Below are 24,340 nucleotides of genomic sequence, written 5' to 3' on the forward strand. Positions count from 1 at the left end.
GTCTCTGTAGTTTCATGAAGTTGCAGTTGGTGGTGGCGCTGTGTGTAGTCTTCAAAGTGGCTTCTGTAACGGAAGTATCAGTAAGTTTCTTTTGGCGGAAAACCAGAGCTTCGCTTGCCGAATGTATACGGAGGCCTGTCAGTGAACAAAAGCATGTTGAGTCGTTGGGCGTGGCGTCTGTCATCACGTCAACAAGGTCGCGCAAACCTGTCCGACCCCCCGCATCCCAGCCATCCGTACACAGTTATGCTACCCCCAGGATATTGAAGAAACGACTTCAGCATGTTCGTCGCCACAAAAATGCGAACTGACCTCTTTTTCTCAATGAGAAGGCCTCAAAGCCTCATGCCATTCTTCGTACACGAGTGCTCACAAAACTTCCTGTAAAACAGGAAATGTAATAGCAAAGGTTAATTAAAAATAACAAGCAACTGATCACCAATCGGGTGAATTAAGATGATGGTAAACTTTGTAACACAAGGGGCTACAGACGATGCTCCAGGTATCGACTCCTGAGAAGGTCCGGCAGCAAACACTTTCGCGAGTGATGAGATAGGCAGCCAAGAGTTGCATTCACTTCACAAGATGGTAAGTCAGACTAGCGGCAGTCTAACGAATGACCAATGATAATCTTGCTGAAGCCACCTGACTTCCGATAAACCAAATGAAACGCCAGAACAACACACCAAAGCCGGAACCAAGAGTCCGCACTACGTCCCCAGAATACTGTGTTTAGAGCGCCCAGAACGAGAAAGGAACCACTATCATCAAAGTAGAAAGCTCGCTGTTCTTCGCCTCGGCGACACTACGAGCAGCAACACGAAGTCACTGGAGAATTGCGAGGTATCACAATGGTGGGGGTTTCTCTACTTGGATTGAAATGCACTCATCTTAAAGCTTGCAGGATCCAGTTTACGACGAGGTCGTGCACTCTCGTGACCACTGCCCTTCCATCTGGCAGTCCATGGGTGCCGCAAGCGGTCACAACGTGTTCTGACACTGCCCAGACCTGGCTCCTCCTGAGTCCCCAACCGAACTGGCCCACTCACACGACCCTGGAAAAACAACGACGTCGCCCCAAAGATAGGGCAACGCTTGCGAAATCGAGTGGCGCCAGTCAGCACGAGATGAAGACAAAATGGTTCAAATGACTCTGAGCACTATGGGACGTAACATCTGAGGTCATCAGTCCCCTAGAACTTAGAACTACTTAAACCCAACTAACCTAAGGACATCACACACATGTATGCCCGAGGCAGGATTCGAACTTGCGAGCGTAGCGGTCGCGCGGTTCCAGACTGAAGCGCCTAGAACCACTCGGCCACACCGGCCGGTCTGGAAGAAGACAAACAACCGCAACCATACCAACTAAACGATACCGTTTGGCCCGCAACAGAGGGGACAGGAAACCTATGACCAGCACCAACGCGAGCAGCAGCACACCTCAGAATCAAAGTTGTTTACGAAAACAATGATCGTGTGGAACCTAGGTCGCTTTGTTCGTCCATGAGGCAAGCAAAGTAGCAGATGCAGACGCCCAGGTAGAGGCCGTGGTCCTTCCTTCAGGTGTTAGATACAGATCCGCATTGACACCTAATGCACACAATAGGACTGTATAGAATATCACACCAACTATATGGTTAGATTGAAGAATTCCTCGTAAACATAACACAGCATGTCATTCTTAATGAAGAGAAGTGTTCAAACATAAAAGTAGCTTTGGGCGTATCCCAAGAGAGTGTCACAGGTCAATTGGAACTGTGAGTGATTTCTTGAGAAATATTTTGAATATTAGTGACAACGGTAACGATAAATGTAAATGCCCTGTTGGAGGACGTCGGAAGTTCTAAGAGGCTTTTCGTGGATGATGGTGTTATATACAGAGAAGTCGTAATGCTAGAGAACTGCACCATAATGCAGAAAGTTCCGGAGAGCATCGACCCTTAGTGCAAGGATTGGCTGTTGCCCCTGAACACAAATAAATGGAAGGTGTGGAGAAAATGAGAGGACAGACACCTTATTGTATCGCAAGCTGCGACATTGTCGCAAGTAAAACAGTGACCCGTATATGCAATAAGTTTCCTTTAATTTAACTCTATGGTCACAAACTTTTGTTAACAGATTACCGGTTTCGGTCCATAATAACCATCATCAGATCTGTTTCATATAAACGAAGTCCAAATGTACTGCAGCCATAGTGGCATCGTCAAATGTTAAGTGCCCAGGTGTGACGATGCCACTATGGCCGCAGTACATTTGGACTTCGTTTATATGAAACAGATCTGATGATGGTTATTATGGACCGAAACCGGTAATCTGTTAACAAAAGTTTATGACCACAGACGTAAAGTAAAGGAAACTTACGTTGTTGTATGATTACACGGTTGCCGAACAGTCACTGGAAGCAGTCGTTTACATAATTTAGAATGTGAGTACGGAGCGATTTAAATTAGAGCGACTGCATAAAAATAATTACAGGTAAGGCAGACGTCAGACTGGGTGTCATTGGATGAATCCTCAGGAAATATGCGCACACACAAAGCATACAGCTCAAATCCTTCTTTCAACCAATACTTGAGTACTGCTCGTCAATCTAGGATCCGTACCTGGTAGGTTTGATACAGCAAATCGAGAAGATCCCGTGAAGAACAACGTGTTCCGTTGAAGGTTCATTTGGTGTGTGTGAAGGAGTCACGGACACGTTCAGGCAACTCTAGTGGCAGAAGCTGTAAGAGAGGCGTTCTGTACCAGAGTGCGGTTTACTCTTGAAATTCTGAGAGCGTACATTCCTAAAAGTTTTCAAGAATACATTACCCTCTGCCACATACACTCCTGGAAATTGAAATAAGAACACCGTGAATTCATTGTCCCAGGAAGGGGAAACTTTATTGACACATTCCTGGGGTCAGATACATCACATGATCACACTGACAGAACCACAGGCACATAGACACAGGCAACAGAGCATGCACAATGTCGGCACTAGTACAGTGTATATCCACCTTTCGCAGCAATGCAGGCTGCTATTCTCCCATGGAGACGATCGTAGAGATGCTGGATGTAGTCCTGTGGAACGGCTTGCCATGCCATTTCCACCTGGCGCCTCAGTTGGACTAGCGTTCGTGCTGGACGTGCAGACCGCGTGAGACGACGCTTCATCCAGTCCCAAACATGCTCAATGGGGGACAGATCCGGAGATCTTGCTGGCCAGGGTAGTTGACTTACACCTTCTAGAGCACGTTGGGTGGCACGGGATACATGCGGACGTGCATTGTCCTGTTGGAACAGCAAGTTCCCTTGCCGGTCTAAGAATGGTAGATCGATGGGTTCGATGACGGTTTGGATGTACCGTGCACTATTCAGTGTCCCCTCGACGATCACCAGTGGTGTACGGCCAGTGTAGGAGATCGCTCCCCACACCATGATGCCGGGTGTTGGCCCTGTGTGCCTCGGTCGTATGCAGTTCTGATTGTGGCGCTCACCTGCACGGCGCCAAACACGCATACGACCATCATTGGCACCAAGGCAGAAGCGACTCTCATCGCTGAAGACGACACGTCTCCATTCGTCCCTCCATTCACGCCTGTCGCGACACCACTGGACGCGGGCTGCACGATGTTGGGGCGTGAGCGGAAGACGGCCTAACGGTGTGCGGGACCGTAGCCCAGCTTCATGGAGACGGTTGCGAATGGTCCTCGCCGATACCCCAGGAGCAACAGTGTCCCTAATTTGCTGGGAAGTGGCGGTGCGGTCCCCTACGGCACTGCGTAGGATCCTACGGTCTTGGCGTGCATCCGTGCGTCGCTGCGGTCCGATCCCAGGTCGACGGGCACGTGCACCTTCCGCCGACCACTGGCGACAACATCGGTGTACTGTGGAGACCCCACGCCCCACGTGTTGAGCAATTCGGCGGTACGTCCACCCGGCCTCCCGCATGCCCACTATACGCCCTCGCTCAAAGTCCGTCAACTGCACATACGGTTCAGGTCCACGCTGTCGCGGCATGCTACCAGTGTTAAAGACTGCGATGGAGCTCCGTATGCCACGGCAAACTGGCTGACACTGACGGCAGCGGTGCACAAATGCTGCGCAGCTAGCGCCATTCGACGGCCAACACCGCGGTTCCTGGTGTGTCCGCTGTGCCGTGCGTGTGATTATTGCTTGTACGGAGCAAGTATGGTGGGTCTGACACACCGGTGTCAATGTGTTCTTTTTTCCATTTCCAGGAGTGTATATCTCGAGGGAAGACAATGAATGCAACATATTGAGGTTTGAGCTCACACAGACAGTTAGCGATAATCCTTCTTTCCGCAAACCATTCTGGACCGGAACGGGACAGTGAGGAAATGACAGTGCCACACAAAGAGTCCTCCACCACACGCCATAAGGTCAACTGGCTGCTGTAGATGATTCTGATTATCTCCTGAACTAATGGGAATGATTTGAGGAATATTCTACAGACAAAAGGGTGTAACTTCAATTCCATTCAGGAAATCTACGACACCAACAGACAAGATTCGTACATCTTGGACCCAGCTCCACCTCTCTTCCACAGTGTATATATACAGGCTGAGGTGATGAATGAAAATTTGTACCAAGGTCGGGTGGGCCGGTGTGGCCGAGCGATTCTAGGCGCTTCAGTCTGGAACTGCGCAACCGCTACGGTCGCAGGTTCGAATCCTGCATCGGGCATGGGTGTCTGTGATGTTCTTAGGTTAGTTCGGATTAAGTTCTACATCAATCTACATCTACATTTATACTCCGCAAGCCACCCAACGGTGTGTGGCGGAGGGCACTTGACGTGCCAATGTCATTACCTCCCTTCCCTGTTCCAGTCGCGTATGGTTCGCGGGAAGAACGACTGCCGGAAGTTCTCCGTGCGCGCCTGAATCTCTCTAATTTCCATTCGTGATCTCCTCGGGAGGTATAAGTAGGGGGAAGCAATATATTCGATACCTCATGCAGAAACGCACCCTCTCGATACCTGGACAACAAGCTACACCGCGATGCAGAGCGCCTCTCTTGCAGAGTCTGCCACTTGAGTTTGTTAAACATCTCCGTAACGCTATCACACTTGCCAAATAACCCTGTGACGAAGCGCGCCGCTCTTCTTTGGATCTTCTCTATCTCCTCTGTCAACCTCGTACGGATCCCACAGTAATGAGCAATACTCAAGTATAGGTCGAACGAGTGTTTTGTAAGCCATCTCCTTTGTTGATGGACTACATTTTCTAAGGACTCTCCCAATGAATCTCAACCTGCTACCCGCCTTACCAACAATTAATTTTATATGATGATTCCACTTCAAATCGTTCCGTACCCATACTCCCAGACATTTTACAGAAGTAACTGCTACCAGTGTTTGTTCCGGTATCATATAATCATACAATAAAGGATCCTACTTTCTATGTATTCCCAATACATTACAATTGTCTATGTTAAGTGTCAGTTGCCACCTCCTGCGCCTAGTGCCTATCCGCTGCAGATCTTCCTGCATTTCGCTGCAATTTTCTGATTCTGCAACTTGTCTGTATACTACAGCATCATCCGCGAAAATCTGCATGGGTCTGATGACCTCAGATATTGTCCCATAGTGCTCAGAGCCATTTGAACCAAGATCGGGGTTAAACCCAGATAGCGTGAATGGGAGCTTTTCATTCACGCAAGGTTGGCGCCGGCGCGGCCACCTACAACGTGCTGACATGAGGAAAGTTTCCAACCGATTTCTCATACACAAACTGCTATTGACCGGCGTTGCCTGGTGAAACGTTGTTGTGATGCCGCGTGTAAGGAGGAGACATGCGTACCTCCACGTTTCCGGCTTTGATAAAAGACGGATTGTAGCCTATCGCGATTGCGGTTTATCGTATCGAGACATTGCTGCTCGCGTTGGTCGAGATCCAATGACTGTTAGCAGACTATGGAATCGGTAGGTTCTGGGGGGTGATACGGAACGCCGTGCTGGATCACAACGGTCTCGTATCACTAGCAGTCGAGATGACAGGCATCTTATCCACATGGCTGTTGCGGATCGTGCAGCCACGTCTCGATCCCTGAGTCAACAGATGGGGACGTTTGCAAGACAACAACCATCTGCACGAACAGTTCGACGACGTTTGCAGCAGCATTGACTATCACCTCGGAGACCGTGGCTGCGGTTACGCTTGACGCAGAACCACAGACAGGAGCGCTTGCGATGGTGTACTCAACGACGAACGTGGGTATACGAATGGCAAAACGTCATTTTTTCGGATGAATCCAGGTTCTGTTTACAGCATCATTATGGTCCCATCCGAGTTTGGCGACATCGTGGTGAACGCACATTGGAAGCGTGTATTCGTCATCGCCATACTGGCGTATCACCAGGCATGATGGTATGGGGTGCCATTGGTTACACGTCTCGGTCACCTCTTGTTCGCATTGACTGCACTTTGAACAGTGGACGTTACATTTCAGATGTGTTACGACCCGTGGCTCTACCCTTCATTCGATCCCTGCGAAAACTTACATTTCAGCAGGATAATGCACGACCGCATCTTGCTGGTCCTGTACGGGCCTTTCTGGATACAGAAAATGTTCGACTGATGCCCTGGCCAGCACATTCTCCAGATCTCTCACCTATTCAAAACGTTTGGTCAATGGTGGCCGAGCAACTGGCTCGCCACAATACGCCAGTCACTACTCTTGATGAACTGTGGTATCGTGTTGAAGCTGCATGGGCAGCTGTACCTGTACACGCCATCCAAGCTCTGTTGTACTCAATGCCCAGGTGTATCAAGGCCGTCATTACGGCCAGAGGTGGTTGTTCTGGGCACTGATTTCTCAGGATCTATGCACCCAAATTGCGTGAAAATATAATCAAATGTCAGTTCTAGTATATTTGTCCAATGAATACCCGTTTATCATCTGCATTTCTTCTTGGTGTAGCAATTTTAATGACCAGTAGTGTAATTTAATTTCATTAAACCACTTCTGTAAGTTGTGGACCGTGGTCCAGGACAGCTTCCCCACTCGCCCCGATGTTGCAGGTTCCAGCGGACGTCTCAGGAGCGATGCCGTCACTGCAGTACCTGGACCTGGCGGACAACAGCCTCTCCGTGTGGGAGCGCGGTGCCTTCCGGGAACTGCAGCAGCTCCAGACGCTGCTTCTGTCCCGCAACAACCTGTCCAGCTTGACAGCAGGTGCCCTGGACAACCTGCCAGAGCTGACGGAGCTCCGGCTCAACGAGATTGGCCTCACCACGCTGCACCGCGACATGTTCGTCAAGCAGGTAATGGCTGTGACTTGTCTACACATCAACTCTTAAGTAACCATCTCTACATGATGCCCAAGGAAATGTGTGCCAAACCTGGGCTACATATTAGAGCTGACTGATGTCTGACAGAAACGTGGCTTACCATACGTCACTGCGATCTTTTCGTCGAGCAGATAGTGGCTCTGACTTGTTAGCGCACTCACTGGTCAGTAACATCCTCACCACGAAGCTAATTGGAAGATGAGCTCAACCTGGACTGCCAGGCACAGTTGACAGACGCACTCTATGTGATCAAACGTATCCGGACACCTTGCTGAAAATGACTTACAAGTTCGTGGCGCCCTCCACCGGTAATGTTGGAATTCAATATCACCCTTAGCCTTGGACAGCTTCCACTTTCGCAGGCAGGCATTCAGTCAGGTGCTGGAAGGTTTCTTGGGGAATGGCAGCCCATTCTTCACGGAGTGCTGCACTGAGGAGAGGTATCGATGTCGGTCGGTGTGGCCTGGCACGAAGTCTGCATTACAAAACATCGCAAGGGTTTCTATAGGTCAGGACTCTATGCAGGCAAGTCCATTACAGCGATGTTGTCGTGTAACCAGTCCGCCACAGGCCGTGCATTACGAACAGGTGCTCGATCGTGTTGAAAGATGCAATCGCCATCCATTAATTGCTCTTCAACAATGGGAGCAGGAAGGTGCTTAAAAAAATGTGTGTAGGCCTGTGCTGTGATAGTGCCGCGCAAAACAACAAGGGGTGTAAGTTCCCTTCATGAAAAACACGACCACACCATAACACCACCGCCTCCGAATTTTACTGTTGGCACTACACACGCTGGCAGATGACGTTCTCTGGGCATTCGCCGTACCCAGACCCATTGTGTACCGAGATTCGTCACTCCACACAACGTTTTCCTACTGTTCAAGCGTCCAGTGTTTACGCTCCTTACACCAAGCGAGGCGTCGTCTGGCAGTTACCGGCGTGATGTGTGGCTTATGAGCTGTCGCTCGACCATGAAATCCAAGTTTTCTCACCTCCCACCTAACTGACATAGTACTTGCAGTGGATCCTGATGCAGTTTGGAAGTCCTGTGTGATGGTCTGGATACATGTCTGCCTATTACACACTACGACCCTCTTCAACTGTCTGCGGTCTCTGTCAGTCAATAGGCGAGTTCGGCCTGTACGATTTTGTGCTGTTCGTGTCCCTTCACGTTTCCACTTCACTTTCGCATCGGAAACAGTGGACCTAGGGATGTGGAAATCTCGCGTACAGACGTATGACACAAGTGACACCCAATCACTTGAGCAAATTCGAATTCCGTGAGTTCCACGGAGCACCCCATTCTGCTCTCTCACGATGTGTAATGACTACTGAGGTCACTGATATTGAGTACCTGGCAGTGGGTGACAGTACAATGCACCCAATATGAAAAACGTATGTTTTGGGGGTGTCCGGATACTTTTGATCAGATAGTGTGCATCTACATCCGTATACAAGATTTGCAAGCCACTGTACGGTGCCTGATGTATGGTACCATGTACCACTACTACCATTTCCTTTCCTGTTCCACTCGCAAGTAGAGGGAGGGAAAAACGACTCTCTGTATGCCTCCGTTTGAGTCCAAAGCTCTTGTATCTTAGCTTCATGGTCCTTACGTGAAGTTTATGTTGGAGGCAACAGAACCGTTCTACAGTCAGCTTCAAACGCCGGTTCTCTAAATATTCTCAATAGTATTCTTCGGAAAGAATCTTGCCTTCCCTCCAGGTATCCCCATTTTAGTTCCCAAAGCATCCCAGTAACACTTCGGTGTTGTTCGAACTTACCAGTAAGAAATCTAGCATCCCGTCTCAGAATTGCTTCAAAGTCTTCCTTCTGTCCTACTTAATATGGATCCTGAACACACGAGCAATACTCATAGTTCGCACTAGCGTCCAATATGCGGTATTTACAGATCAACAAAATTTTCCCAAAATTGCTCCAATAAACCGATATCGATCATTCGCCTTCCCTACTACAACGCTCACATGCTCGTCCGATTTCATATCGCTTTTCAACGTTACACCCACACACAGTATTTAAAAGACGTTATTATGTTAAGCAGGATATTACTAATGCTTTATCCGAAAATTACTGGTTTGTTTTTTCTATTCATCCGCATTAACTTTATTTTATTTCTAGCTGCCATTCCTCACACCAAGTAGTAATTTTGTGTAAGTCATCTGGTACACTCCTACACGCATTCATCTTCTACATATTCCTGTACACCTCAGCATCATCAGCTAGCAACAGAAAATTTCTGCTCACCCTGTCAGCCACTTGACAACGGCCTTGCCGCAGTGGATACACCGGTTCCCGTGAGATCACCGAAGTTAAGCGCTGTCGGGCGTGGTCAGCACTTGGGTGGGTGACCATCCAGGCCGCCATGCGCTGTTGCCATTTTTCGGGGTGCACTCAGCCTCGTGATGTCAATTGAGGAGCTACTCGACCGGACAGTAGCGGCTTCGGACAGGAATACCATCTTACGGCCTGGAGAGCGGTGTGCTGAGCCCACGCCCCTCCTATCCGCATCCTCCACCGAGGATGACACGGCGGTCGGATGGTCCCGGCAGGCCACTCGTGGCCTGAAGACGGAGTGCTCTCAGCCACTTCGTTTATAATCGCGGCTCTCTCACACTCCCCTAAGGCACTCCTGATTATACCCTTGCCTACAGTCCTGGAAATGGAAAAAAGAACACATTGACACCGGTGTGTCAGACCCACCATACTTGCTCCGGACACTGCGAGAGGGCTGTACAAGCAATGATCACACGCACGGCACAGCGGACACACCAGGAACCGCGGTGTTGGCCGTCGAATGGCGCTAGCTGCGCAGCATTTGTGCACCGCCGCCGTCAGTGTCAGCCAGTTTGGCGTGGCATACGGAGCTCCATCGCAGTCTTTAACACTGGTAGCATGCCACGACAGCGTGGACGTGAACCGTATGTGCAGTTGACGGACTTTGAGCGAGGGCGTATAGTGGGCATGCGGGAGGCCGGGTGGACGTACCGCCGAATTGCTCAACACGTGGGGCGTGAGGTCTCCACAGTACATCGACGTTGTCGCCAGTGGTCGGCGGAAGGTGCACGTGCCCGTCGACCTGGGACCGGACCGCAGCGACGCACGGATGCACGCCAAGACCGTAGGATCCTACGCAGTGCCGTAGGGGACCGCACCGCCACTTCCCAGCAAATTAGGGACACTGTTGCTCCTGGGGTATCGGCGAGGACCATACGCAACCGTCTCCATGAAGCTGGGCTACGGTCCCGCGCACCGTTAGGCCGTCTTCCGCTCACGCCCCAACATCGTGCAGCCCGCCTCCAGTGGCGTCGCGACAGGCGTGAATGGAGGGACGAATGGAGACGTGTCGTCTTCAGCGATGAGAGTCGCTTCTGCTTTGGTGCCAATGATGGTCGTATGCGTGTTTGGCGCCGTGCAGGTGAGCGCCACAATCAGGACTGCATACGACCGAGGCACAAAGGGCCAACACCCGGCATCATGGTGTGGGGAGCGATCTCCTACACTGGCCGTACACCACTGGTGATCGTCGAGGGGACACTGAATAGTGCACGGTACATCCAAACCGTCATCGAACCCATCGTTGTACCATTCCTAGACCGGCAAGGGAACTTGCTGTTCCAACAGGACAATGCACGTCCGCATGTATCCCGTGCCACCCAACGTGCTCTAGAAGGTGTAAGTCAACTACCCTGGCCAGCAAGATCTCCGGATCTGTCCCCCATTGAGCATGTTTGGGACTGGATGAAGCGTCGTCTCACGCGGTCTGCACGTCCAGCACGAACGCTGGTCCAACTGAGGCGCCAGGTGGAAATGGCATGGCAAGCCGTTCCACAGGACTACATCCAGCATCTACGATCGTCTCCATGGGAGAATAGCAGCCTGCATTGCTGCGAAAGGTGGGTATACACTGTACTAGTGCCGACATTGTGCATGTTCTGTTGCCTGTGTCTATGTGCCTGTGGTTCTGTCAGTGTGATCATGTGATGTATCTGACCCCAGGAATGTGTCAATAAAGTTTCCCCTTCCTGGGACAATGAATTCACGGTGTTCTTATTTCAATTTCCAGGAGTGTATAAACACTCGCGTTCGAGTATAACATACGTAGTTTGTATTGCTTAACAGATGTCAAAATGATGGGGGGAGCGACCCCACGCTGCTTTACGAGTTGTTCATCAAGCAGGTACTAAATACGACTTATTGACATGTGAGTGCGCTAATATGTCAATAACTACCCGACACGAAGCTAATGGGAAGATGTGTCTAACCTGCATATCCTGTCAGAGCTGCCAGGTGTCGTAAGGGTGGCAGCCTCACCACGTTACACCTGTTCGACAGGCAAGTAGTGGCTCTTAGCGCAGGAAACTAATTGGTACTTGGGCTCAATCTGGACGGTGTGGCACAGTAGACAGAGGACTGAAAATAAAGGTGGTAGCTCCACTATGCTGCATCATGACCTGTTCGTCCAGCAAGTGCCGCCTGTCACTAATTAGCGCTTTCGCTTTTCATTAAGGACCTCAACATGAAGCTGATGGGACGATGTGCCCAACCTGGACAGTCTGGCAGATTTCATGGACTAGTTGCTCAACAATGTCGTTCACCACACACTGTACCAAGACGTTTTCGTCAGTCATGTACTACATCTGACTTGTTAGTACACCCGCTGGTCAGTAACCACTCAACACGGACCTTATGGGAAGATGCGCCCGACGTGAACATCGTGCCAGAACTGACAAAGGTCTGCCGAGAATTCTTCTTGGTTGTATGGCCGTGGTCCATGGTACTCTTCTATCCATGACGTTTCGTCCAAAGCTACGTTGGACATCTTCGGAGGTGCTCCTAGTTGTGCTGAGTCTTGCCGACCAACTAGTAGGACGTCGAAGAACGGCCTAAATACCGTGGAAAGTGGGCGTGGTCTGGATTTCACGTGATAGCAGAGATAAACCTTGTCAAAGATTAAATATAACTATCGATCGTACTACGGCAAAGATAAAAACTTCTCATCGTTTCTGTAGCTAGCTGCTTCTTTTCTGTTAAAATTATCTCCATGTTTGTATATTTCGATGGCTTTATATATATATATATATATATATATATATATATATATATATATACTTATCACCAAATGTAACGTACAGGTTATTACGAATATTCCCTCTAACAATGATACGTTCTGTTGGTATGTGTTGCCCAAGATAACATGATTTTTATGTGAAGCACAAAATGAGCTATAATATGGCAGTAAAGTGTTTCCGGACCTATGTCCTTACAACACATTTCATTCCTCTATATGAGAGGGATGCTTCCTGAAAGTTGACCACAACCATTTGTTATATTCTGTGTGAATGTCGATGCTTGACTGGCTACATAGCCGAAACATCATACTACACAAAAGTACACTGAAGCGCCAAAGAACTGGTATAGGCATGCGTATACAATAACAAAAATATGTAAACAGCCAGAATAGGGTGCTACGGTCGTCAACGCCTATATAAGACCATAAGTGTCTGGCGCTGTTGTCAGATCCGTTACTGCAGCTACCATGGCAGTTTATCATGACTTAAGCGAATTTGAACGTGGTATTACAGTCGGCGCACGAGCGATGGGACACAGCATCTCCGAGGTAGCGACGAAGTTGAGATTTTCCCGTACGGCCATTTCACGAGTGTTCCGTGAATACCAGGAATCCGGTAAGACATCAAATCCCCGACATCGCTGCGACCGGAAAAAGATCCTGCAAGAACGGGACCAACGACGACTTAAAAGAATCATTCAACGTGACAGAAGTGCAATCCCTCCGCAGATTTATGCAGATTTCAATGCTGCGCCATTGACAACTGTCAGCGTGGGAACCATTCAACGAAACATCATCGATATGGGCTTTCGGGGTCGAAGGCCCACTCGTGTAACCTTGATGGCTGCAGAACATAAGACTTTACGCCTCGCCTGGACCCGTCAACACCGACATTGGACTGTTGATGACTGGAAAGTTGTTACCTGGTCGGACGGACGTGTACGGGTATGGAGACAACCTCATGAATCCATGGCAGGGGACTGTTCAAGCTGGTGGAGGCTCTGCAATTGTGTGCAGGAGTGCAGTTGGTGTGATATGGCACCCCTGATACGTCTAGATACGACTCTGACAACTGACACATAAGTAAGCGTCCTCTCTGATCGCCTGTAACCATTCATGTCCATTGCTCATTCCGACGGGTAATTCCAACAGGACAATGCCACACCTCACATGTCCAAAATTGCTACAGTGTGGCTCCAGGAGCACTCTTCCGAGTTTACATTAGATTAGACGATCAGATTAGTTTTTCGTTCCATAGATCCGTGCTGAGTAGATCCTCGTGGATGTGGAACATGTCAATCTTTCTTTTTTTTAAGCTGAAATGACAATACTAATAGTATGAGTTTATATAATACATCATTTTTTTAAGCTGTAATAATACTAATAGTATGAGTATATACAATACATCTTTTTTTAAGCTGAAATAACGATACTAATAGTATGAGTATATACAACACATCATTTGTTTCTATTAAAAAATTCGTCAGTGGAGTAGAAGGAGTTGGCTCCTTTTAAACTGATCTTTATTAGCAACTAAATTTTTTATGTTTGATGGCAAGTCATTGAAGATGAGTGTTCCTGAGTAGTGGATCCCTTTTTGAAGTAAGTGCTTTTAAGGCCTTGTGCAGATCATTTTTGTTCCTGGTATTGTATGTATGAACTCAGCAGTTTGTTGGAAAAAGAGATATATTATTTAGGACAAATTTCATTAAGGAGTAAATATACTGAAAGGCAGTAGTTAGTATACCCAGTTCTTTGAAGAGGTTGCTACAAGACGTCCGTGAATTTACTCCAGAAATAATACGTATTACACGCTTTTGGACTCTGAAAGCTTTTGTTTGACTTGAAGAGTTACCCCAAAATATTATAGCATATGACAGTATGGAATGAAAGTAGGCAAAGTATGCAAGCTTTTTCATTTTTATGTCGCCTATGTCTGCTAACACTCGAATTGTAAATACAGATTTGTTAAGGGGGGTAGGACGTCTAACGGGCCGACTTGGAGCAGGAGAGGCATCACAGGACATTTTAATTTGCACTGTCTATACTTTTAAAAATAAATTCATAAAACTTTGTCAGCATGACCAGGAAGGATTCATGATTCACACTCTTAGCAGTGGAAGTTCGAAAACGTAACGAACTAATTTGTTTTACTTGTGAAATGTCATCATTTTTTCACTTACTATTGGCTGCATTCGTTGCTATAGGTACACTTTTCTTCATAAGTTAGAGAGATTTTTCGATGAATTTTGCACAGCATACATACCATACTTACAGGTGTACGAAACTCTAGAATTTATTTAATTTATGAAAAAACGAGTGAGCTGTTGTACTTTAAACAACATGTTTTGAAGAAACACCAGTTTTTTAGTTAATTACCTCAATTTTTACCACAGTTTTTAATAGATTTGGAAAATTCTAGAGTTCCATGCACCTTTAAGTATGGTTTGTATGCTGTGCAAAATTCAGCGAAGAATCTCTTCTACTTATGAAGAAAAGTGTACCTATAGCAACAAATGCGGCCATTAGTAAGTGAAAAAATGATGAAATTTCACATGTAAAAAAATTATTTCGTTATGTTTTACCACTTCCACTGCTAAGAGTATCAATTCTGAATCCTTACAGGTCATGCTGACAAAGTTTTATGAATTTATTTGTAAAAGTATAGCCAGTGCAAATTGAAATGTCCTGTGGTGCCTCTCCTGCTCCAAGTCCGACCGTTTGACGTCCTACCCCCCCTTAAGGCTTTTCTGCAGTTCTGTGGTGTGCTCCTTCCAACTGAATTTATTATCAACTTGTAATCCCAGGAATTTAAGACTGTCAATCTCTTCTATCTGCTCTCCTTCATACTTCATGCATATGCTGGGTGGAAACCTGTTACAGGTTCTGAAGTTTAAACACTTCCGCTGGCCATCAGACTCCCCAGATATGAACATTATTGTGCATATCTGGGACGCCTTGCAAAGTGCTTTTCAGAAGAGATCTCCACCCCGTCTTACTCTTACGAATTTATGGATAGCCCTGCAGGATTCAAGGTGTCAGTTGCCTCCAGTACTACTTCAGACAATAATCGAGTCCACGCCATATCGTGTTGCTGCACTTCTGCATGCTCATGGAGGCCCTACACGATATTAGGCAGGTGTACCAGCAATCCAGGGAGAAGAAATAAAAACTTTGAGGTTCGCCGACGACATTGTAATTCTGTCAGAGACAGCAAAGGACTTGGAAGAGCAGTTGAATGGAATGGGCAGTGTCTTGAAAGGAGGATATAAGATGAACATCAACAAAAGCAAAATAAGGATAATGGAATGTAGTCGAATTAAGTCGGGTGATGCTGAGGGAATTAGATTAGGAAATGAGACACTTAAAGTAGTTAATGACGTTGGCTATTTGAAGACCAAAATAACTGATAATGGTCGAAGTAGAGACGGTATAAAATGTAGACCGGCAATGGCAAGGAAAGCATACCTCATGGAGACAAATTTGTTAACATCGAGTATAGATTTAAGTGTCAGGAAGTCGTTTCTGAAAGTATTTGTATGGAGTGTAGCCATGTATGGAAGTGAAACATGGAGGATAAATAGTTTGGACAAGAAGAGAATAGAAGCCTTCGAAATGTGGTGCTACAGAAGGATGCTTGAAGATTAGATGGGTAGATCACATAACTAATTAGGAGGTGTTAAATAGGATTGGGGAGAAGAGAAGTTTGTGGCACGACTTGACTAGAAGAAGAGATCGGTTGGTAGGACATGTCCTGAGGCATCAAGGGATCACAAATTTAGCATTGGAGGGCAGCGTGGAGGGTAAAAATCGCAGAGGGAGACCAAGAGATGAATACACTAAGCAGATTCAGAAGGATGTAGGCTGCAGTAGGTACTAGGAGATGAAGGAGCTTGCACTGGATAGATTAGCATGGAGAGCTGCATGAAACCAGTCTCAGGACTGAAGATCACAGCAACAACAACCATTTTCTTTGGCTCTTCATTATGAAATGGGGATGACGCGGAAAACGTATTTCTTTCAAGCACTTACACATAATGTTTGACTCAGCCTCCTCTGCGGGAGGTAGGTGCCTCGTAGTGACGTTGAGCTTATCCTTGCAGACGAGCCTACGGTCCCTGCAGCTGCGCAACAACTCGTTGGCTCGCGTCGCCCCGGGCACCTTCCGCTTCAACGGGCGCTTGGCGTCCCTCTACCTGGACAACAACCACCTGACCGACATCGAGGTGGGCACGTTCGACCACCAGGGCGAGCTGGCTTTCCTCGTGCTCAGCGGAAACCGACTCACCACTCTCCGGTAGGTACAAACCGCTTGATTCCGTGTCCAGTACACTGTCAGAAATGGAAAATGTCGCATCACCGTCACATTGACCGAAAAATAGTAAACAGATGCTCTGGGTCAGGACTTCACAACACACGTGCTCGCAGAGCAAGCTGTGAGCAGCAAGGCGCGAGCACGGAGCAGCGCGAGCAGAGCACGCTACCCCCACTACCGGACCAGAGCGGGGAGTCGGGAGAGTCACGTGGGGCACACAACAGCTGCCGCCAGTCGATGTAAATCCGCGGCCACCTGCAGGGATATCACTCACGAATTATTACTGCGACAAATGAAACAAATAATGGAGAATGTACACATGCCACATAATTTTATTAGCTTAGTGTATGCCTCTACATTCGCATTAACTTGTGAACTGTTACACAATAAAACGTGTCACTGAAGTGTGGGATCCTCGGTTATCTTGTACTTTTTGCCCTTTACCATTGCGTCTATGTTCGGAGTAATTGTTCTTGTGCATTTTAGGCGCAGCGTGCAGTTTAAATTTCGATCAGACAATGCATTTCTCAGGCGCGTCTTGTTACATTTCATTGCAGAGAACAGTTGTTCACAAACATACGTGGAACCGAACATTAATATTATTGTAGCCGCCAGTTTGTGCAAACGAGGAAATCTATCCTGAGGGAAGTGTCTGTAGAATTCCAAAATGTTTTTCTTGTTCTGAAATTTGTCTCTGTATTCTCTGTCACACTGCAGGTCAATAATTTCTTGCTGCAGCTCAGGACGAATCTCTTAAATATTCGCTGAAAATGGAGAGAACAGGTCAAAATCACTGTCTAGTGCTGTCAGATCTTGAAAGCGCTGATCAACTAAACTATGTGAATAACGTTCACAGTCTTTGTGAACATCTTGCATGGATGATAATTTAGGGAAATGAGCTAGGTTTCCTGTTTCCAGCTGACTCACCCAAAGTGTCAATTTCTTTTTAAAAGGTCAGGGATTTTCTCTGCCTCGTGATGAATGGGTGTTGTGTGATGTCCTTAGGTTAGTTAGGTTTAAGTAGTTCTAAGTTCTAGGGGACTGATGACCATCGATGTTAAGTCCCATAGTGCTCAGAGCCATTTTTTTTTTAAAGCTCGTATGCGATCTATGAAATGAGTAAGTAGCAGATCTTTACCTTGTAGTAAAATGTTCAAAGCATTCAGACGGCTAGTTAAATCTGCTATGAACGCGAGATCACATTCAAACGTGCGCGCGCATTTCCCCTCCCTCCCCTCCCTCCCTACTCCGCGACCTTGCACCTGCTCGCGAGCACGCGCCTGAGCAGACGCGAGTACTCGTGCTCAAAACCGGCCAGTTGTTAAGCCCTGCTCTAGGTACTCCATGCCAGCGACGGCCTGTAATAAAGGTTGATCCTCATCCAAAATTCAGTCTAGACAAAAATCATTCCTTCAGATGCGGAATGGCATATGTAATGGCTACTTCCCCTTTGAATGTAAAGAATGACTGTGCTGGTAAAACTTCTACGTTACTTGATTTTCAAACTGAACGTACTGAGACTGTTTTCTCTTTCCCTATTGAGGTGTCACCGCCAGACATCACACTTGCTAGGTGGTAGCCTTTAAATCGGCCGCGGTCCGGTAGTATACGTCAGACCCGCGTGTCGCCACTATCAGTGATTGCAGACCGAGCGCCGCCACACGGCAGGTCTAGAGAGACTTCCTAGCACTCGCCCCAGTTGTACAACCGACTTTGCTAGCGATGGATCACTGACGAAATACGCTCTCATTTGCCGAGACGATAGTTTAGCATAGCCTTCAGCTACGTCATTTGCTACGACCTAGCAAGGCGCCATATTCAGTTACTATTGATATTGTGAATCATGTACCGTCAAGACCGACGTTCATCACTAATGGATTGAAGTTAAGTATTCCACCAGCTACGTCCGTTTTTTTGTAAATTCTAATTTCCTTGTCCTGTTCCAGACCTCACGCCACCCTACGTGAGCTAAAACACGTGCGTTTCGGCCTCCTCTAGTAACACGGTGTTGGCTCTCCTGCTAACCACAACACTTATTCTCAACATTTCTAAACTGACACACAATATTTTAGTGCAACGCAGTCTGGCTTTTAATAATCCCTGCAAAAGAATAGCCCGACTAACAATAATCTATAAACTTCATGAATCACTTACCTCACACAAATCTTCGTTACTCGAACTACTGCAATACAACGAGCGCCAATACTGCCAGCTAAATAAAGGATTCTAACTACTGAAGGCACTAACTACTGATAGGCATACTTAGCAAATGAAAGATTTTGATAGAGAACAAACAACGTATTTACCTTAATAGTGTTCAAAAGTCATCAATATATAAATTCGTGACATTCAGTTCAACAAATTTCCTTTTTCTGACGGACACTCGTCCAGATCGTCTGCTCATGTTAACATCTCAAAACTCTGGCATCTCTCTCCCCACATCCACCTCAGTTGGCGGCTCACCTCCAACTGCTCAACGCTACGGGCTGTTCACATCCAACTGCCCAACACTACATTGGCGAATAACTTCCAACAACGTGTTCAACCATCCACAGACATCACACAGCGCAGTCAGCGATTTTAATACAGAACGCTACGTGCCTTTACGAACATAAAAACCTAAACAGCCTACTTACTCTGGGTGTGCCTAACGTCACTGGAACTGGAGACTGTATCACTCCAAACCCAGGGGAAACATTTTCCACAGACAGCCTGTTTTTGTTGAACTTGGTAAGGGTCAATTCTCCTCACTCAGCCTATAAATAAGCTTCTTTATGTCCATCTTTTCAGAGATGCTTGCCGGACACGGCTGATCAATACAGAACATCAACTCAAACACCTTTCAACCGTCTAATTTTCAAACCGTTATTTTATTGGCCTACCAGTTCCGAGGATATACGAGGATTGGAACTTTAATAGTGGCAACTATTTATTTACAGCTCGTACCAAATAGACACGTATTCCAAAGTTTTACTGACCAAAATAGTCACCAGCATTGTGTATAAACCTTTGCCGTTGCCAGCGCCTAGAACCGCTCGGCCACACCGCCCGGCCGCTTGCACTGTCAACACAACTGGTACTGCTAAGAGTATCCTACGACTTCCACATCGCTGGCAACGGGTTACACACAATGCTGGTGAGTACTCTGCAGGTCAGTAAAACTTTGAAATACGTATCTATTTTGTACGAGCTGTAAATAAATAGTTGCCACTATTAGAGTTCCAACCCTCCCATTACGCTATCTTCAGGCGCCTTTACCGGCGTGTAGGAAGATTCTAAACGGAACCTACGTGTCGGTCAGGGGATCTGAAGATGGTGTAAAGGTATCACCGAAACTGAGACTAATAAAATAACATTGGAAACTAGACGGCTGAAAAGTGTTTGATTTGACACTCCGTATAAAATAATCGATTTTTACAAGTGTTGCTTGAAAAATCTAATGAAACCTTCAAAGTAGATCTCTTTGCACAGTGTTTATTCATAATTGTACATCTTTCTCTGATTCTTTTAAGAAATTCTGTCATCATTTAGCTACCAATCCGAGGAGTTAAACTCGCTCTGTCCAAAATGAGACGTGCCCACGACGGAAGTCATGCAATGTGCAAATCGTAGCTGAAATCAGAAAACACTTTTCTTAATGTATAAGGTATTGCACACGTAATAGCAAATATTTTCGGAACATGGCGGGCGTTCAAAACAGAAATGTAATTTAGTCGCATGCTTTTGGTCATTTTTGCAGTAAATAATGAATGAGTTTCAACTGAAAAGAAACAGCCTATTTATCACACCTTGCAGACGTGCCCGACTAGTTCAAAAATGAAACTTCCTGGCAGATTAAAACTGTGTGCCCGACCGAGACTCGAACTCGGGACCTTTACCTTTCGCGGGCAAGTGCTCTACCAACTGAGCAGAGTGAAAATCTCATTCTGGAAACATCCCCCAGGCTGTGGCTAAGCCACGTCTCCGCAATATCCTTTCTTTCAGGAGTGCTAGTTCTGCAAGGTTCGCAGGAGAGCTTCTGTAAAGTTTGGAAGGTAGGAGACGAGGTACTGGCAGAAGTAAAGCTGTGAGTACCGGGCGTGAGTCGTGCTTCGGTAGCTCAGTTGGTAGAGCACTTGCCCGCGAAAGGCAAAGGTCCCGAGTTCGAGTCTCGGTCGGACACACAGTTTTAATCTGCCAGGAAGTTTCATATCAGCACACACTCCGCTGCAGAGTGAAAATCTCATTCTAGTTCAAAAATGGTTCAAATGCCTCTGAGCACTATGGGACTTAACATCTGAGGTCATCAGTCTCCTAGGACATCACACACATCCATGCCCGAGGCACGATTCGAACCTGCGACCGTAGCGGTCCCGCGGTTCCGGACTGCGCGCCTAGAACCACTAGACCACCGCGGCCGGCCGAGCGGCTGTCAGTTGCACTCGAACATAGTACTTCATTCATTTGACAAACATCACAAGAGTAAGGAAAACATTAAAAACAGACCAAGCCAAGTTCTATGTACTGACTTGGCAGAAAATCCTAAGAAATTTTGGTCTTATGTCAAAGCGGTAGGTGGATCAAAACAAAATGTCCAGACACTGTGACCAAAATGGTACTGAAACAGAGGGTGACAGACTAAAGGCCTAAATACTAAATGTCTTTTTCCAAAGCTGTTTCACAGAGGAAGACTGCACTGTAGTTCCTTCTCTAGATTGTAGCACAGATGACAAAATTGTAGATATCAGACGACAGAGGGATAGAGAAACAATTAAAATCGCTCAAAAGAGGAAAGGCCACTGGACCCGATGGGATACCAGCTCGATTTTACACAGAGTACGCGAAGGAACTTGCCCCCCTTCTTGCAGACGTGTACCATAGATCTCTATAAGAGCGCAGCGTTCCAAAAGATTGGTAAAGGGCACAGGTCATCCCCGTTTTCAAGAAGGGACGTCGAACAGATGTGCAGAACTATAGACCTATATCTCTAACGTCGATCAGTTGTAGAATTTTGGAACACGTATTATGTTCGAGTATAATGACTTTTCTGGAGACTAGAAATCTACTCTGTAGGAATCAGCATGGGTTTCGAAAAAGACGATTGTGCGAAACCCAGCTCGTGCTATTCTCCACGAGACTCAGAGGGCCACAGACACGGGTTCCCAGGTAGATGCCGTGTTTCTTGACTTCCGCAAGGCGTTCGATACAGTTCCCCAAAGCCGTTTAATGAACAAAGTAAGAGCATATGGACTATTAGACCAATTGCGTAATTGGATTGAAGAGTTCCTAGATAACAGAACGCAGCATGTCATTCTGAATGGAAAGAACTCTTCCGAAGTAAGAGTGATTTCAGGTGTGCCGCAGGAGAGTGTCGTAGGACCTTTGCTATTCACAATATACATAAATGACCTTGTGGATGACATCGGAAGTTCACTGAGGCTTTTTGCGGATGATGCTGTGGTATATCCATAGGTTGTAACAATGGAAAATTGTACTGAAATGCAGGAGGATCTGCAGCGAATTGACGCATGGTGCAGGGAATGGCAATTGAATCTCAATGTAGACAAGTGTAATGTGCTGCGAATACATAGAAAGAAAGATCCATTATCATTTAGCTACAAAATAGCAGGTCAGTAACTGGATGCAGTTAATTCGATAAATTATCTGAGAGTAAGCATTAGGAATGATTTAAAATGGAATGACCATATAAAGTTGATCGTCGGTAAAGCAGATGCCAGACAAATTCATTGGAAGAATCCTAAGGAAATCCAATCCGAAAACAAAGGAAGTAGGTTACAGTACGCTTGTTGGCCCACTGCTTGAATACTGCTCAGCAGTGTGGGATCCGTACCAGATAGGGTTGACAGAAGAGATAGAGGAGATCCAACGGAGAGCAGCGCGCTTCGTTAGAGGATTATTTACTAATCGCGAAAGCGTTACGGAGATGATATATAAACTCCAGTGGAAGAGTCTGCACGAGAGACGCTCAGTAGCTCGGTACGGTCTTTCGTTGAAGTTTCGAGAACCTACTCCCACCGAGGAGTCAAGCGGTATATTGCTCCCTCCTACGTATATCTCGCGAAGAGACCATGAGGATAAAATCAGAGAGATTAGAGCCCACACAGAGGCATACCGACAATCCTTATGTGCACGAAGAATACGAGACTGGAATAGAAGGGAGAACCGATAGAGGTACTCAAGGTACCCTCCGCCACACACTGTGAGGTGGCTTGCGGAGTATGGATGTAGATGTAGGATTTTAGAACTTAATTCCCGGCTAAATGCGCCATTCAATCTCACGCCTCAAGGGCAGAAAAACTTTAATTTAAAAACCGGCTGAAGCCCAATCACATAAGACTCAAAAACAAGAATTTGAATTTTAAAAGGCATAAGGCCTTGTCTTAAAATTTTTTTAAATCAGGCTGAAGTCTCAGACAATCTCACGCCTTAAGGGCAAAACAACTTTAATTTAAAATCAGCTAGAAGCCATACACAAACAAACAACAAGGACAGTAAAGAAAAGGCAGCATATCAAACGGCGCTCAGAAGTTTCCAAGGGTCGGCCTAAATTCAAACACTAACGCTTGCTTAGGTGAGACATGCAGTCGGCCCAGCAATTCTCAATCCGACGGCAACCCAACCGACAGACAGTCAACGGACCAAGCGACAGGCTAACTTCCGCTCCACCCGACCAGCAGGCAACAGGGAGTTCAATGGAACAACGCAGAAGGTATCGGAGTCCTCAACGAATTACAGATTGAGCTGTCAAACTACACGCCGTGCTGCACAGCCACAAAACGACGAGGAAAATACACTGCCTGAATTTACGTCAACGGCCAGGGCAGGTAACCGGAACGTTAACGGCCACAAGGCAGAAGATTACGCTACTGCACTTCAATTAAAAAATAATCAAGTTCACAGGAAGGCAGCTAGAATTTCGCAACCTTGAAAACACACATTGTTCAAGCGACACTATGTGAACAGTTGGGGCTGGCTGGTAGATTAAGTTAAGACTCAACTTTCGTGTCAGGGATCGGTGAGCCACGGACCTCGTAGCAATGGGAACAGCACGTCACACTCCGACCGCGCGTGGACACGCGCCACGGAGACTTCCTCGCTGCTCCACGCCAACCGACCAACTGCCCGCACACGGCACAGCCGGAAACTATAAGCGCCAGGGCAAAGATAGTACAAGGGTGCGAATATCGATACACGCTGCTGCTGCGACATGCAGAGAAAGAGGATAACAGCATAACCGCGATAACCGCGGGAGACTAATCACAGAATAGCAACCAAGGTTTAATCCAATGCATAACACGAGCCAGCCGAGGCTCAGATATAGTGTCTGTTCTTTCGGGCGTCCGAAAGAACAGACACCATATCGATATAAGTATATAGTTCTGGCAATAACGGCCATGACCTTCTTCTTCTGTGCGGATGCGCACGTATTACCCGAACACTTACGGGACTTGGTTAGAATGTCTTCAACGAGTAATGAGTGTGTTGGGTGGTGACACTACGAATGTAGTGTGTGGACATACAAGGTGGGAATGTGGGTCTCGCTGGAGGCGTGCGTGTCATAGTCCCTCCGTGGCTCAGATAGATCGGTTGGCCCTCTGTAATAAAAAACTTGAGTGGAAGGATCACCCACCGAACTTG

General features: G+C 46.9%; 1 protein-coding gene, 1 non-coding gene and 1 pseudogene across 2 annotated transcripts in view; all 3 read left to right on the forward strand.

The window, feature by feature from the left end:
• LOC124718703 (leucine-rich repeat-containing protein 15-like) overlaps nucleotides 1-24,340 on the forward strand; it is a 214,901-nt gene that overhangs the window by 150,999 nt on the left and 39,562 nt on the right. The window contains exons 5-6 of the mRNA XM_047244324.1: nucleotides 7,029-7,271; nucleotides 16,491-16,684. Of these exons, the coding sequence (XP_047100280.1) occupies nucleotides 7,029-7,271; nucleotides 16,491-16,684 (437 nt within the window). The remainder of the gene's footprint in view (nucleotides 1-7,028; nucleotides 7,272-16,490; nucleotides 16,685-24,340) is intronic.
• Nucleotides 9,578-9,695, forward strand: LOC124719332 (annotated as a pseudogene).
• On the forward strand, nucleotides 20,791-20,865 carry Trnas-cga. Its single transcript has one exon. It is a non-coding gene; the product is annotated as a tRNA-Ser (tRNA).

Source organism: Schistocerca piceifrons, chromosome 10 (assembly GCF_021461385.2).
Source record: "Schistocerca piceifrons isolate TAMUIC-IGC-003096 chromosome 10, iqSchPice1.1, whole genome shotgun sequence".
NCBI classification, from domain to species: domain Eukaryota; kingdom Metazoa; phylum Arthropoda; class Insecta; order Orthoptera; family Acrididae; genus Schistocerca; species Schistocerca piceifrons.